Source organism: Tupaia chinensis, unplaced genomic scaffold (assembly GCF_000334495.1).
Source record: "Tupaia chinensis unplaced genomic scaffold, TupChi_1.0 Scaffold000671_2, whole genome shotgun sequence".
In the NCBI taxonomy this organism is placed as follows: Eukaryota; Metazoa; Chordata; class Mammalia; order Scandentia; family Tupaiidae; genus Tupaia; species Tupaia belangeri.
In genome coordinates this window covers 951,785-967,141 of record NW_006160194.1, presented here as the reverse complement: position 1 = coordinate 967,141, position 15,357 = coordinate 951,785, and the positions used below count along the sequence as shown (strand labels likewise).

General features: G+C 40.8%; 1 protein-coding gene across 6 annotated transcripts in view; it reads right to left on the bottom strand.

Annotated features, from left to right (window-relative positions):
- Nucleotides 1-15,357, bottom strand: part of MARK3 (microtubule affinity regulating kinase 3) — a 159,363-nt gene that overhangs the window by 102,915 nt on the left and 41,091 nt on the right. For all 6 annotated transcript variants that reach the window (XM_006160041.3, XM_006160042.3, XM_006160043.3 and 3 more), the window contains exon 3: nucleotides 5,739-5,792. In XM_006160041.3, coding sequence (XP_006160103.1) covers nucleotides 5,739-5,792 — 54 coding nt within the window. The remainder of the gene's footprint in view (nucleotides 1-5,738; nucleotides 5,793-15,357) is intronic.

Sequence of the window (15,357 nt, the reverse complement as noted above, 5' to 3'; positions counted from 1 at the left end):
AAACCTTCATAGTCATATAACATTACAGAGTTCTTTAAAAGCCAAACTCAAAGACATTTATGAACACATTAGTATGCCAGGATTAGTCATTGGAAGCTGAAGGATCAGCTGAGATGGCAGGGGTAGTAGAGCACCCTGTAACTCTGGAAACCACAGGAAGACTGGGAGTTCCAATCCAGGGTTGATCTACACACGGTGGGCATGTATGTGCTCTATGTGCATGCACACAACCTTATAATCCTGGCTGACTGGAAAATCTGGGTGGAGGAATCATATGACATAACCGCCAAAGGTGCTCCCTCTACCACTCTTATGAAATAAAATGAATGAGTAGAAGAAGTTAAAAAGTACAAAACAATGAAGAAAAATAAATCTCTCACTACAGTCTAATATTTATTAACTCAATGGCTAAGACAAGAAAACAAAAATGAAGAGCCTCATCTATGAAATTAATATCAATATGCAAATTGCAGTCAATTCAGTACATTTATGTGCATTTAGTAAATGTACATGACTAAGTATGTAAGACTGAATATCACAGAATTGACACTATTTTTTAAAAAATAATTATTTCATTCCAAGATCCCGAGAGGAGAATGAAGGAGAAGGGATTGCAGCCTAACCATCCCCCCTGGGGGGTGATTTCTCGCTTTCTGTCTCTATGTCTCTCTCTGTCTGTCTGGTGAGCACACATGCCCTACAGCGAAAACCTCTCCAAAAAATAATAATAATAATAATAATTTTATTTATCATTATTATTCATTTAATTTGAGCAGAGAGAGAGAGAAAGGGGAAGTGAAAAAAGAAGTCACCAGGACCAGGATTCGAACCACAGTCAGCCATGTAGGATTCAAGCACTGTAAACATCACGGCCACTTGCTGGCCCCAAGAACTGATACTATTTTTTACATGTTTGTTCAAACAATGCCTGAGCGAGTAAGTTCAACTTTTTGGTAGTGGCAGTACACATAGAATATGGTTGACGGAAGAATGTTCTGTAAAGTAAAAGTTTCTAGGGTATGCTCCAGGACTTCCATATTATGACCTGAAGAGAACAGCTCCCGATGCAAGTATGACAGACTCATGAATACTGTTGAAAGAGAATAGGTGTAATGATAATAATAATAAAATAAAGTTTAAAAAAAAAAAAAAAGGCCAGCAAGTGGCATGGTGGTTAAAGGCGCTGGACTCCCACATGGCCAACCATGTTTCAAGTCTTGGACCTGGTGGCTTGCTTTCTCACTTCCTCTCTCTCCCTCTCTCTTTCTCTCTGTCTCTCTCTGATCAAACTGGAAAATAATAATGATAATAATAATAAAATAAGGTTAAAAAAAAGAAAGAGAATGGGTGTAAAACTGATTATTTCAACGGGCAACAGACAAAGTCACCAGATACATTGTACCCTATGGCCATTAGAATTCCGTGAAGAAGATTTGAAACAAACATATATGGAATGCTTCTGATTTACTTTGTTAGAGAAGAATGTGAACTTAAATACACAAATTTAAACAAAGTCCTACAGAGTGAATATAATCAGGTTATTTAATTTAGATAGATTTGGCTTTAGAGTAAGTTTTCTATGGATAGGTTAACACAAACTATACACTACAAATAAATTTTTTATTTAAAAGAGAGATTTTTGCTACAGGGCACATGTGCTTGCCAGAGAGACAGATAGAAAGTGAGAAACCACTGTCCAGGGGTGATGGACATGTTGGAATTCCTTCCCCTCCATTCTCATCTAGGGACTTTGGGCATGTACACACCCACACCCAGTATGAGTTTTAAGCCGCCAAATCCAGGACTGGAACCACAGTGGACTACGTGGGAGTCCAGTGACGTAGCCATTACACTATCTACTGGTCCCACACAAATCTTAAAGTTCCAACTCTTCGATTAGAGCCCAAATTAACACTGATGTAAATATGCATAATCACAGTATCAGGCTAACCAGACAACTTACAATGTACTAAATTGATAATTAAGTGACAGTAATTTATATTAATAGGAGCAATTAAAAATTATGACCAAAAATAATAAAAGAATCAAATAAGGAGGAAAGAAAAATTGCAGCCTACATGAGAAAACATTGTGATAAAACTTTTCTTGGAGGGAACCAGCAGTTAGCGTAATGGCTATGTCGCTGGACTCCCACGTAGTCGACCACGGTCCGCATCCCGGACCCGGTGGCTTAAAACTCACGCCGGGTACGTGTGCGTGCGTGCCTAAGATCCCAAAAGGAGAATGGAGGAGGAGGGACTGCAGCGTGACCATCCCCCCTGGGGGGTGATTTCTCACTTTCTGTCTCTATGTCTCTCTCTGTCTGTCTGGCAAGCACACGCGCCCTATAGCAAAAATAATCTCTCCAAAAAAAAAAAAAAAAGCTTTTCTTGGAGGAGGCCGGCAGATAGGATGGTGGTTGGGGCACTGGACTCCCACATGGCTGACCATGGATTGAGTCCTGGACCTAGTGGCTTGCTTTACCACTTTCCCTCTGCCTCTCTCTCTCTCTCACACTCTGTATCTCTCTGGTCAAATTAAATAAATAAAGTTAAATAAATAAAATAATTTTGTAAAAAAATTTTTTCTTGGAAAACTGATGTGATTCCATTTATCTTCAGGTTCACATGAGAGTAGAAGATTTATAACACCACAGAACACTGCATTAAGAGTCCTTAGAAAATTATTTGTATGTTTGTTTGTTAGTTTGTTTTTAAAAAAAGAATTATTTTGGACCAGCAGTTGGCATAATGGCTATGTCACTGGACTCCCACATAGTCAACCGTGGTTCAAGTCCCGGACCCAGTGGCTTAAACTCATGCCAGGCGTGTGTGCCCAAGATCGCAAGAGGAGGAACTGCGGCGTGGCCATCCTCCAGGGGGGTGATTTTACGCTTTCTGTCTCTGTGTCTCTAGCAAGTGCATGCACCCTATAGCAAAAACCTCTCAAAAAAAAGAATTATTTAACTTTATTTCTTTATTTGTTTAAATTTCACTGGTGGGGTGGGGGTGGGGGTGTGGTGGGAGGAGTAAGCTGCCAGGTCTGAGATTCAAACTGCAGTTGACCATGTGGGAGTCCAGCGCCCTTAACCACCACGCCATCTGCCAACCCTGGCTTTGTATATTAATTTTAGATCTGAACACCAAGTTTTAGAAACCCCTAACTTACTTATTAGTACCAACTCCATAGATCCATGAAGAGATGAAAGTTTAAGGAAATGGGCAAAATTCAGTCTTCAGAACAAAGAACCAGAACTTCAGATCCATTCCAGGGCCACCTTAAGAAACCTAAGGCCGGGAACCAGCAGTTAGCGTAATGGCTATGTCGCTGGACTTCCACATAGTCGACCGCTCACTGGACTCCCACGTAGTCGACCACGGTTCGCGTCCCAGACCCAGTGGCTTAAAACTCACGCCAGGCGCGTGTGCGTGCGTGCCCAAGATCCCGAGAGGAGAATGGAGGAGAAGGGATTGCAGTGTGACCATCCCCCCTGGGAGGTGATTTCTCACTTTCTGTCTCTATGTCTCTCTCTGTCTGTCTGGTGAATGCACGCGCCCTATAGCGAAAATCTCTCCAAAAAAAAAAAGAAAGAAAGAAAGAAACCTAAGGCCCACTATGAACTGCAGGTCACTTGTTTAAATACTATTTTTTGTGTAAGACAAAGTCTACCTCCCTCTCTACTTCCTACACACAGGGGAAAGGCCTTCAAAATTATCAGGATATAAATAACTATTAAAACATATCAGTAATGTATAGAGGGCATTATATTTATTCAAATATCTTACAACTATACAGTACTTTGTAGCTTACAAAGCTCTTTTATGTGCATTATTTCATTAATACATCAATCCTGAGAAGATGAAATTATTTTCATTTTAAAGATGAGAAACCTGAGTACAAAAAAGTTAAGTGCCTTGCTCAAGGTAAAGGCAGATATTCAGCTAAGTGGGAGAGCTAGGACGTCCTATTCCGAGTCAAGGACTCTACTATAGGCCAAATCTAGAGATCACATAAAGCATATAAAAAGGCTTTGCAAAACTAAAAGAACCAGAAAGGTTTTATTATGAAGATCATTAATTGCTGACTGAAGCACCTACGATAGCTATACCCAGCCCCTACCTGAGTAATTCGACCGCTATTGTGTTCAAATATAGGGTGAAGGGGCCATGCAGACAACACAAGCTGGTAAAGAGGCTGCCTCCCATGCCTAAGGCAAGGCCTGGGGTGGGAAGAAACTGCAAGCAAGGTCCGCAGTTTACAAGCCCTCCACTGTGTCACTGTACTGGCCTGCACTCAATTTCTCTGCCGTGACCCTGCAAAGGTAAAACAACACCCCCAACCTTATTGCAACTTTACAATAAAGCCAATTAGTGATCCTGGAGGAATGCGGTTTCTCGGTTTCCTAAGACAGCACTGGAGGACCAGGAAGTCTGAGAACTCCCCCACCTGCCTGTTTTAAGCCAAAATTAGCATATGTTAGGTTAAGCTAGTATAAGCCAAATTTGCCATAGTAGCATATGTAGACTAAATTAGTTTAAGGCTAGTTATCCGTAAATACCCCTTATTAAAGCTAAAGGCCAAAGTTAACTTATGTTAGGCCAAGTTAGCATCTACCACCATAATAGGAACATAAAGCACAAGAATTCACTGATTAACGGACAAAGAATTCAACTAATAAATACAGGGACCCATGGGTTAATAGAGGAAGGACAGATCTGGCTAACAGCGACAGGATAAACAAACCTGAAGGCTCCAGGGGGAAGAGTAACTATCTTAGCTGAAAGTTCTTATCTGGTTCGGGCAAGCAACAGATAGTACCTAACTACAAACAGTTTTTCCCCTGTATGCTGTTAACTATGAAAAACTGCTAATAAAACATCCTGTGTTGTCTCCTGAGCTACAAGACCCTCTCATCCGAAAAGGCCCTGTCAGGTAATCAAGATTTAAGAAGAAAATACACTAGACAAATAGACTCCTTCATCCTGAGAACTGTAATTGATTATACCTAATCAAACAAGACAGACATCATGTTTTATGATCATTGTTCCTGTGCCTTAAATTCCCTGTTTCGTAGAATAAATCTTTTATTTCCCCCTCACCCCTCCTACTCCTGTAAGACATCCCTCAATAAATATGTGTGTTTGGTAGCCACTAACACTGCGGTCCTGAGCTTGCTCTGGCTGTAGCCGGCTGAGAACATGCTAAGGAGCATTGAGGTTTCAGCCTAATTTTGTTCACCCACATCACCTTCCTATGTACGAGTCTCAAACCACCCAGGCTGGAGCAGGCCCCCAGCAGTGATTCTAGCATAAAGTAGGCCTTCTGATCTAAGTCAAACGATACAAATAGCAATCAATAGTGCTTTACAAACATGCTTTTCCACTCTCACTCATTTTAATTTTGCATTTTCCTTTTATTTAATCATCACACCTTAATTAGACATTAGACATGGTATATCAAGAATTTGGTAGTCAAAGTGCTTTTTAAAAAAATATTTCCGTAATAGCTATAAGAAAGGAAAATAAATCTCTATAACACAATTACATGAAAATATCTTTGTAGTGTACTATTTAAAAAAAAATTCTATTCTAGTCATTATTTAGAATACTAAAAAGTACAGCCCTTGGAGTTTGTGATATTAAGAACACTAAATCACATTCACTTGATTAAAAGGAAGTTTTACTGCATTAAACATAATAAAACCAATTGTAAAACAGTGCACATTGCATAAATCTTACCTTTTGCAGACTTGTTGGATTCAACTGAGTTTTGTCAATTATTTTAATTGCAACCTAAAAGAAAATAAATTAACAAATATTTATGGATTTTAAAAATTTGGTAATTATAGAATAGCTAGTAATAGTTTTGTAAATACCCAAATATAGGGCATTGTTTAAAAAGCAAGCAAGCAAACAAACCTGAAAATAAAAAACTGGTTATATGAGCAATTAAAAATTTTTTTTCACTATAAGATACATGTGTTCACTGGAGAGACAGAGAGTGGAAAAGTGAGAAATCACCTCCCGGGGATTTCTACAATCCGTTCTCCATTCTCTTAGGATTTTGGGCATGCAGGACACATACATACACATACATACACACACACACAAAGCCAGATGTAGTTTTCAAGCTGCCAGGTTAAAGACTTGAACCACAGAGTAAGCCATGAGGGATGCAGTACCTTAACCACCACGCTACCTGTTGGCCCTATATAAGCAATTTTAACTGTTATAAAACTGTATAATTAAATATATGGGTTTTATGCAAATAAGGGTACTGTTATGACATTTTCTATTTTCCTATAGGCAAGAGGAAGAAGAAAAATTCATCCAAGTCAAAAAAGAGAGGAAAAAAAGGAGGCAAAGAAAAAAAGGAAAATCATGAGACCTTTCTCTGTGTAGCTATTGACACTTCAATTTTAGCCAACTCTGGGATCTTAGACCAGTAACTGCAGCTCTTAGAAGTTTAGACAGCTCAGAATACCTCCTGGAGTGTCTTATATGAGTGCTTAATAAATAAGTATATAAACAAACAGGTTGCTGTTGGATCTGAAAACTTTTAAAAACGCTTTACTTGTTTATTCTTACTTATTTGTAAATTTTTGTTTATTAAATAAATAACCAATTTGTTGTCATTTTCAAGCTGTAAGGCTCAGGACTCAAACCGTGGTCAGCCACATGGGAATCTAGCACCTTAACCATCAAGTCACCTGCTGGCTTCAGGGAGGGAAAAAAAAAACTTTATTTAAAAGATACATAGAGCCAGCCTGTGACATGGTGGTTAAGGTAGCTGGATCCCACATGGTTGGCTGCACAGTTCGAGTCTCGGATCTGTAGTTTTGACAAAACATTCTAGGCACGTGTGCGTGTGTGCCCAAAATCTTGAAAGGAGGAAAAAGAGAAGGGATTGCAGCATGACCCACCCCCAGTGGGTGCTTTCTCCCTTTAGCTAATTCTCACTCTCTCTGGTGAACGCATGCATTTTCTGGCAAAATTTTAGAAAGAAAAAGATTTACGTAGAGAACAAATTCCAGAACTATTTGCAGGATAACCAAGTAAAATATAAGAGGGTTTCAAAACTTTGTGGAAAATACACATTATGAAAAGAACTATCCATAATTTCCAAAAAATTTTTTTGCACCAAAATAAGTTCATACTTCAGAGCCAACATATGACCTGGTGGTTAGAGTGCTGGATCCCACATGGATAACTGCATGGTTCTAGTCCCAGACCCAGCAGCTTGAAAAATATGCCAGACACTTGTATGCATATATGCACACCAGTGTGCACACATCCAAAATCCCAAGAATGGAGAAGGAATTGCAGCATGGCCATCACCGGTGATTTCTCACTTTCCCTCTCTCTGTCTCTCTGGCAACGTACACACCCTATAGCACACTAAAAAATAATAAATAATAAATTCATGCTTTAATTTCATGTTCTCTTGTTTCCTCCTTTTTCTTTTCTTTTCTTTTTTTTTTTTTTTTTTTAAGGTTTGTGCCATAGTTTTTTGTTGAGGTCACCTCATATATACACAGGCAATAAAGAGGTTTCTTGAAAGCTTTCTGTTCAGAAAGTGATGAGTACACCTCAGGAGGAATTAAAAGTAAGTTATGGATATCCAGAATGGTGAGGATGGGGATGATAGCAGAAGAGAATATAAGTGGAACAAGGCTTTGTCATGACCAGGGTTGTAAATTACTTTAGCTTTGCACTTGAGGTTCAGAACAGCAAATGAGTTTGCCTAGTAAGACCCATAAGAACCTACTGTGCATCCTGCAGATCCAGCCCAGTAAGATATGCCCCTGAAGGAAGCCTCTGGAGCAGGTCTGAGGACTAGGCTAAGAGATTCTCTATGTCAGCAGCCTTCGCACTTTTTGGTACACTTCCTACTCTTAAAGATTACTGATGACCCTAAATATGGATTAATCTATCATATTTACCATATTATAAATAAAAACAGAAATTGTAACTATATATATATATATATACACATACATATATATATATATATATATATATTATTTAACAATTCACTTCATGTCTTTCTGCAAAAAATCATTATTTATTTATTTGCTTGCCAGAGGGTGTGTGAACTTGTGAGAGACAGAGAGAGACAAAAAGAGAAACCACGTACCACCTAAGGGGTACAGTCACACTGCAATATTTTTTCCTTCATTGGTCCTTCCCACCAGGATTTTATTGGGTCATCAGGAAAGTTATGATGCATTTTTGCATAGAAAAACATCAAAAAATAAGTCATGACTTTCCCAACAACCTAATATCTAACTGGTGTTTTTTGTAAGTCGCCAGGGACAGAATTTAAACCCTGGTTGGCTCTCTTAACTACTAGGCTTTGAGGTCAGCCCAACAATTCATTTCAAAATAACAACAGTAATCCCATTACATGTTAAAATAAGAAACCTGTTTTTATGAAATTTGTACATATGCTTCTACATTCAATCTGTTGTGATGTCACATCAGGACTCCAGAAAATTTGAATCTACACTTGGAAGAGAGAGTGAAAAAATGTTTTAGTAGCACTACAAAAACAGTTTTGACTTTGTTGATTCCCTTAAAGTGGCTCAGAATCCAGGGAACCCTATGCCATACGTTGAGTATGGCAGTACTTCGCACATGAACACTTTAAAAAAAAAAAAAAGCTATTTATTTAATTTGTCATTATTTTTAATGTGCTACAGGGCACGTGTGCTCACCAGAGAGTGTCAGAGACAGAAAGCAAGAAAGAAAGTGGGGCTACCAGTTGGCATGGTGGTTGTGGGCACTGGATTTCCACACAACCAACCGTGGTTAGAGCCCCAGACTTGGAAGCTTGCTTTTTCACTTTCCCTCTCTCTCGCTCTGTCTCTCTCTGATCAAATGGAAATAAATAAATAAAATTAATAATAATTTTTAAAAGCGGGAAAGAAAAAGTGACAAAGCAAGCCACCACGTCTGAGACTCAAACCATGGGTTAGCCATGTGAGAATTCAGAGCCTTAACTATCAATCCACCTGAGGGCCCCATTAACAGTGATTTTTAGGGAACCAAGAGTTGGCGTAATGGCTATGTCGCTGGACTCCCATGTAATCAACCACGGTTCAAGTCCCGGACCTGGTGGCTTAAACTCATGCTGGGTGTCTGTGTGTGCGCGTGCGTGCCCAAGATCCCGAGAGGAGAATGGAGGAGAAGGGACTGCTGCGTGGTCATCCCTCTGGGGGGTAATTTCTCACTTTCTGTCTCTCTTTCTGGCGAGTGCACACACGCACCCTATAGCAGAAAACAAACAAACAAACAAACAAAATAATCTCTCCAAAACAGGGGGGGAAAAACCCTGACTTTTAGAAAATGCTTAACTTGGGGCCAGCAGATAGTGTAGCAGTTTCTTTGCTTAACTCCACATGGGTGACTGCGGTTCAAGTCCTGGACCTGGTGGCTTGAAATTCATGCCAGATGCGCGTGTGCCTAAAATCCCAGGAGAATGGAAGAGAAGGGATTCTGGCGTGGTCACCCCCTCCCCCGGGAGGGTTGATTTCTCACATTCCCTCTCACTGTCTATGTTGGGTGAATGCACACTGAAGAAAAAAACTTAAAAAAAAAAAAAAAAAAAGCGGGGACACCTGCAGGTGGTGTAATGGTTACATTGCTACAATCCCACATGGCCAACCATGGTTCAAGTCCCAGACCCAAAGGCTTGAAACTCACGCCAGGTGCTTGTGTGGGCATGCCCAAAATCCCAAGAGAATGGAGAAGGGATTGCAGCATGGCCATCCCCACAGCAGGAGTGATTTCTTGCTTTCTGTCTCTCTGAATCTCTCTCTCACATACAACCTATAGTAAAAAAAAATCTCTTAAAAAAAAAAAAAAAACAACAAATTAACTTGGGGCTGGGAGTTGCCATAGTGGTTGGTTAAAGGTACTGGACTCCCACATGGCCAAACACCATTCAAGTCCCAGACTTGGTGGCTTACTTTCTCACTTTCTCTATGTCTCTTCCTGGTGAAATAAAAAAATATACATAGTAATAATAAATAAATAAATAAAGGAAAGTAATTAAATAAAAAATGCTTAACTTCTGCAGGACAGCTTCTGTGATGATATCCAGGTTTTTGGTGTTTCAGACAAAGAATTGAATGAAACACGCCAAGTATAAGGAAAAGGTAGTTTATTAAGTAAAAGTAAAAGTATACTCACAAGAGGTGGGAAAGGGCCTGAGAGGACAGAGAGAGTAGCTCAAAAGGTACCGGCAGCTGCATTATGCAAGGCTGATCATTTTAATCTAGGTCACATCGGTTATCGTTGGCTGGACCCACAGACTGTTCTTATCTCACTGACTCTCATCTAATGTGGCTGGGCCCACTGATTTCCCATTGGCTCTATAAATATTACTTACTTACTTAGACAGAGATCTCCTGCTCCTTTTCTGCATGCGTTACGTTGGGCAGGGAATTTTCTGCTCTGATTGTATTTTTCTCTCTAGTCACATTGGAAAGATGCTCCAGCTCCCTTACCTGCTTCCATTTGCTAGCTTTCTCCTTTCTCTTTCCCCCAGGGAAGATGGCCACAGTGCAATCCCTCTTCCAGTCTCCTCTTGGGATTTTGGGCAAGCATGCACACACATCCAGTATGATCTTCAAGCTATCGGATCTGAGACTTAAACTGGAAGTTGGCCATATAGGATCCAGTGCCTTAACCTCCATGTCATCTCCTTGGCCCTGTTTTTCAAGTTTGCTATAGGGCATGTGCACTCACCAGAGAGACAGAAAAAGTAGTCCCAGGAGAGAAGGCTACACTACAATCCCTTTATTCTCTTAGGATTTGGGGCACGCATGCACATGTGCCCAGCATGTTTTCAAGGTTCAGGACTCAAACTGCATGGTGAGCCATGTGGGATCCAGTTGCCTTAACCTCCATACCACACACTAGCCCCTGATGTCATTTTTTAAATTTTATTATTTCAAAATTTAACAAACTGTCTTCAACTTTCCTTTTTCTTTTCTTCTTTTTTTTTTTTTGGAGAGGTTTTCGCTACAGGGTGCATGCACTCGCGAGAGAGACAGAGAGACAGAAAGCGAGAAATCACCCCCTGGGGGGATGGCCACGCCACAATCCATTCTCCTCTTGGGATCTTGGGCAGGCACGCCCAGTGTGAGTCACCGGGTCCGGGACTCGAATCGCGGCCAACTACACAGGAGTCCAGTGACATAGCCATTACGCTAACTGCTGGTCCCTCGACTTTCCTTTCCTAAATAATTGTATGTGGTATATTGCATTTCCCAATTACAAAGAAGCTCGCTCTAGCTACTGTTCTTTTAGTTTTCTTCCTTCTTCTCGTGTCCAAATTTATCAAACATGCTGCCTTTCTATTTCCTCTTCTCCGGATCACGGGTAAGTGTGTGCCCCAAGTAGTGAAGTTCTCCAGACTTGAACTAGGATACTTTACATGTGAGATTGCCTGGGAGAGTGTTGCCTTTTACTGCTGTATCACTGTCTAACCCTATATCCTTCTCTAAAGATCTTATCTTGATACTGTTCTAATACATTCATCTTCATGTACTGCTATTCAAATAACATCCGAGGCAAAAGTAGGAGTTCAAATGCATTATATTCAGCCTAAACTATGGAAATAATCATTTTATCAAAAGAAAGTGAAACATTATTGTTTATCTTGATATGTGTTTGCATCAGTGAAGCCTGAGGGGGAAGTTTCTCATTCCCTCTTCCTCCCAGCTCCCAGTTGAGATGACTCAACCACCAAAATAACCTTGGCCCAGAGTGGAAGACTGGAGAGCTCAGAATTGAGACCTTGAGGTCACCCAAAGATAGCCATTGCAAGGCATTATTGGTTACAGTGCCTCAGAAAGGTGGAGACCAAAGGGAAGATAACACTCATTTCCACAGCTGTGGCAGTGGGTGGAGGATAAGGAGGTGAAGGCGAACATGACAAATGCCAAGTGGGTTTATTAGATGAGGAAATAGGAGTGTCCCTGACACTTGCTGTGTCAAATTCTGGGAAATTCCATTTTTATTCACCCTGAGGCCAGAAGTTAAATTGAAAATTACAAAATAGGGATAAAGACAACTCACACATAAGAAAGGTTCCCTGAGACCAGCGGTTAGCGTAATGGCTATGTCACTGGACTCCCACATAGTCAACCGCAGTTCGAGTCCCGGACCCGGTGGCTTAAACTCACGCTGGGTGCATGTGCGTGCATGCCCAAGATCCCGAGAGGAGAATGGAGGAGAAGGTCACCTCCAGGGGTGACTTCTCACTTTCTGTCTCTCTGTCTCTCTCCGTCTGTTTGGCAAGCACACGTGCCCCATAGCAAAAACCTCTCCACAAAAAAGAAAATAATATACTGTACAATTCAATTAGTATATTTTTTAAAATTATTTAACTTTATTTATTTATTTATTTTTCATTTGACCAGAGAGGAACAGAGATGGAGGAGGGGAGGGGGCAGAGAAGAAAGCAAGTTGCCAGGTCCGGGACTCGAACTGTGGTCAGCCATGTGGGAGTCCAGAGCCCTTATTTTTCTTTCTTTCTTTCTTTCTTTCTTTCTTTCTTTCTTTCTTTCTTTCTTTCTTTCTTTCTTTCATTTTTTTTTTAGAGGTTTTTGCTACAGGGCGTGTGCGCTCGCCAGACAGACACAGAGAGACAGAAAGCGAGAAATCACCCCCCAGGGGGGATGGCCACGCCGCAATCCCTTCTCCTCCATTCTCCTCTCAGGATCTTGGGCACGCACACACACATGCCCGGCGTGAGTTTTAAGCCACCAGGTCTGGGACACGAACCACAGTCGACTGCATGGGAGTCCAGCAACACAGCCATTATGCTAACTGCTGGTCCCCAAGGGAGTCCAGAGCCCTTAACCACCACACCACCTGCTGACCACTCCATTAGTATAATGTTTTAAAAATTAGACAAAACTAATCTATTGTGTTAGAATTCAGGATAGTGGTTACTTTGTGGAGAAGAGACAATTAAGTGATTATAAGACCAGCAGGTGGCGTAGTGGTTAAGGTTCTGACCACAGCTGGGGTCCTGGATCCAGCAGCTTAAAAATAATACAGGGTGCATATGTGTGTGTGCCAAAAATCCTGAGAGGAGAATGGAAGGGACTGTAGCCTGGCCATCCCCCTTGGTGGGGGAGGGAATAGTTTCTCACTTTACTTCCCTCTTGTCTCTCTCTGGCAAGCATATGTACCCTATGGCAAAATAAAATAAAAGAGGCAGAAGGAGGCTTCTGTGAGGTGAGTCATAGCTTATTTTTTGCTCTGGGTCATGGTTATAGAAATATATTTGCCTTTTTAAAATAATTATTTATTTTATTTATTCATTTACTTATTTTTTAATTTGAGCAGAGAGAGACAGAGGGTGAGAGTGAGAGAGAGAGGAAGTGAGAAAGCAAGCCACCAGATTCAGGACTTGAACCCTGGGCAGCCATGTGGGAGTGTCCAGCGCCTTAACCACCATGCCACCTGCTGGTCCCTATATTTGCTTTTTGATTTTTCACGGAGCTGTACGTGTATGATCTGGGCACCTTTTCTACATGTGTGATACATTTAAATTAAGAGTTAAAAAAGACAATGAAGAATTTAAAACAAAATTAAGTCAATAGAAAATGCCAAAATGTGAAAAACATAAAAGCAAGAATACAAGCATGTTATTAAAGACATGAAAGTAAAATCTAAATAACCCAGCCAGCAGGTGGCATAATGGTTAAGGCACTAGACTCCAACATGACCAACTACAATTTAAGTCCTAGACATGGCAGCTTGCTTTCTCACTTTCCCTCTCTCTCTATCTCTTAGAAGGCTACTAACAAATTTTAAAATTGTAATAGTAATAAATAAATAAATAATTATTTTTAAAAAAATTTTTTAAAAACCCCTGAGTGGCTTGGCAGGGGGTGTGATGGTTAAGGTGCTGGACTCCCATATAGCTGACCATGGTTTGAGTCTTAGACCTGGCAGCTTGCTTTCTCATTTTCCCTTTCTCTCTCTTTATCTCTCTCTGGTCAATTAAAAAACAATAATAATAAAAAAATTAAATAATTCTTCTTAAAAAAAAGTCCCTTTGTAGGCAGGATGGTGTAATGCTTACGCCGCTGGACTCCCACATAGTCAAGTGTGGCTTGAGTTCCGGACCCAGTGACTCAAAACTCACACCAGATACGCATCTGTGTGTGTGTCCAAGAACCTGAGAGGAGAATGGAGAAGGGATTGTGGCGTGGCCACACCCACCACTGAGGGTGGGGTGGGTGGGTGAGTGATTTCTCACTTTCTGTGTCTCTGTCTCTCTGGTGAGCACACATGTCCTACAGCAAAAATCACTCTTAAAAAAAAAAAAAAGCCCTTAAATAATTTGTATAAAAGACTAAAAGTAGCTATCTTGGGAATCTAAGAACTAGGTGGGTCTAGGAGACTACATTTTCTATAATAAGCCTGGACTCTCTAAACTGTGTAATGCATAAGTTGAATATGAATAACTAAACGAAAAGTTTTCTTATAACCATAATGAGGACATTTAGCTAATGATGGCATATTGAGCACATGCATTTCTTTCTTCTCACACTTAAGTAACCAACTGAAAAATAAAGACAGAATGGCAATGAGAACAGTGACTTCAAACAATTTCTGGTGATGAAAATCTGATAGTGGTCTAATGGCACACATAGCAGAACAAAGGAAGACAAGCCCAGAGTATGCCTGAAAGAAAACCTTAATCATCCAGAGAAACTCTCTCTTGTGTTATTAAGTGGAGGTCCAATACAAGGGCCAACTTTTCTACCAGCCACCACGTGGTTATGCAGGGGCCCGTGATCAGTGCCCTCCATACATTTCCTTCTCCACTCTTCTCCTCTCGGGATTTGAGGAACACACGCACTTGTGCTGGCTGTTTCAAACTGGCAGGTCAGGGACTTGAACTGTAGTCAACTGCATGGGAGTCCAGCATCTTAACACTACACCGCCTGCTGTCTTCAAAGGGTGAGAGCCAGATCTTACATGGCTGACCACAGTTCAAATCTCTGCTCCAGTGGCTTGAAAAAACACACCAGGTATGTATGTGTGGGTGCAAAAAACTCTAACAAAATGGAGATGTGGAGAAGGGATTGAGGCACGACTACACCCCATTAGGGGGTGTCTTTCTCCTCTGGTGAGTGAAAGTATCCTGACAATTTTTTTTTTTTTTAAAGGCTGAAATTGGGGCCGGCAGGTGGCTTGGTGGTTAAGAGTGCCAGACTCCCACATGGCCAACTGCAGTTCAAATCCCGGACCTGGCAGCTTTCTCTTTCTTTCTCTCTCTCTCTCTCTCTCTCACACACACACACACACACACACACACACACACACA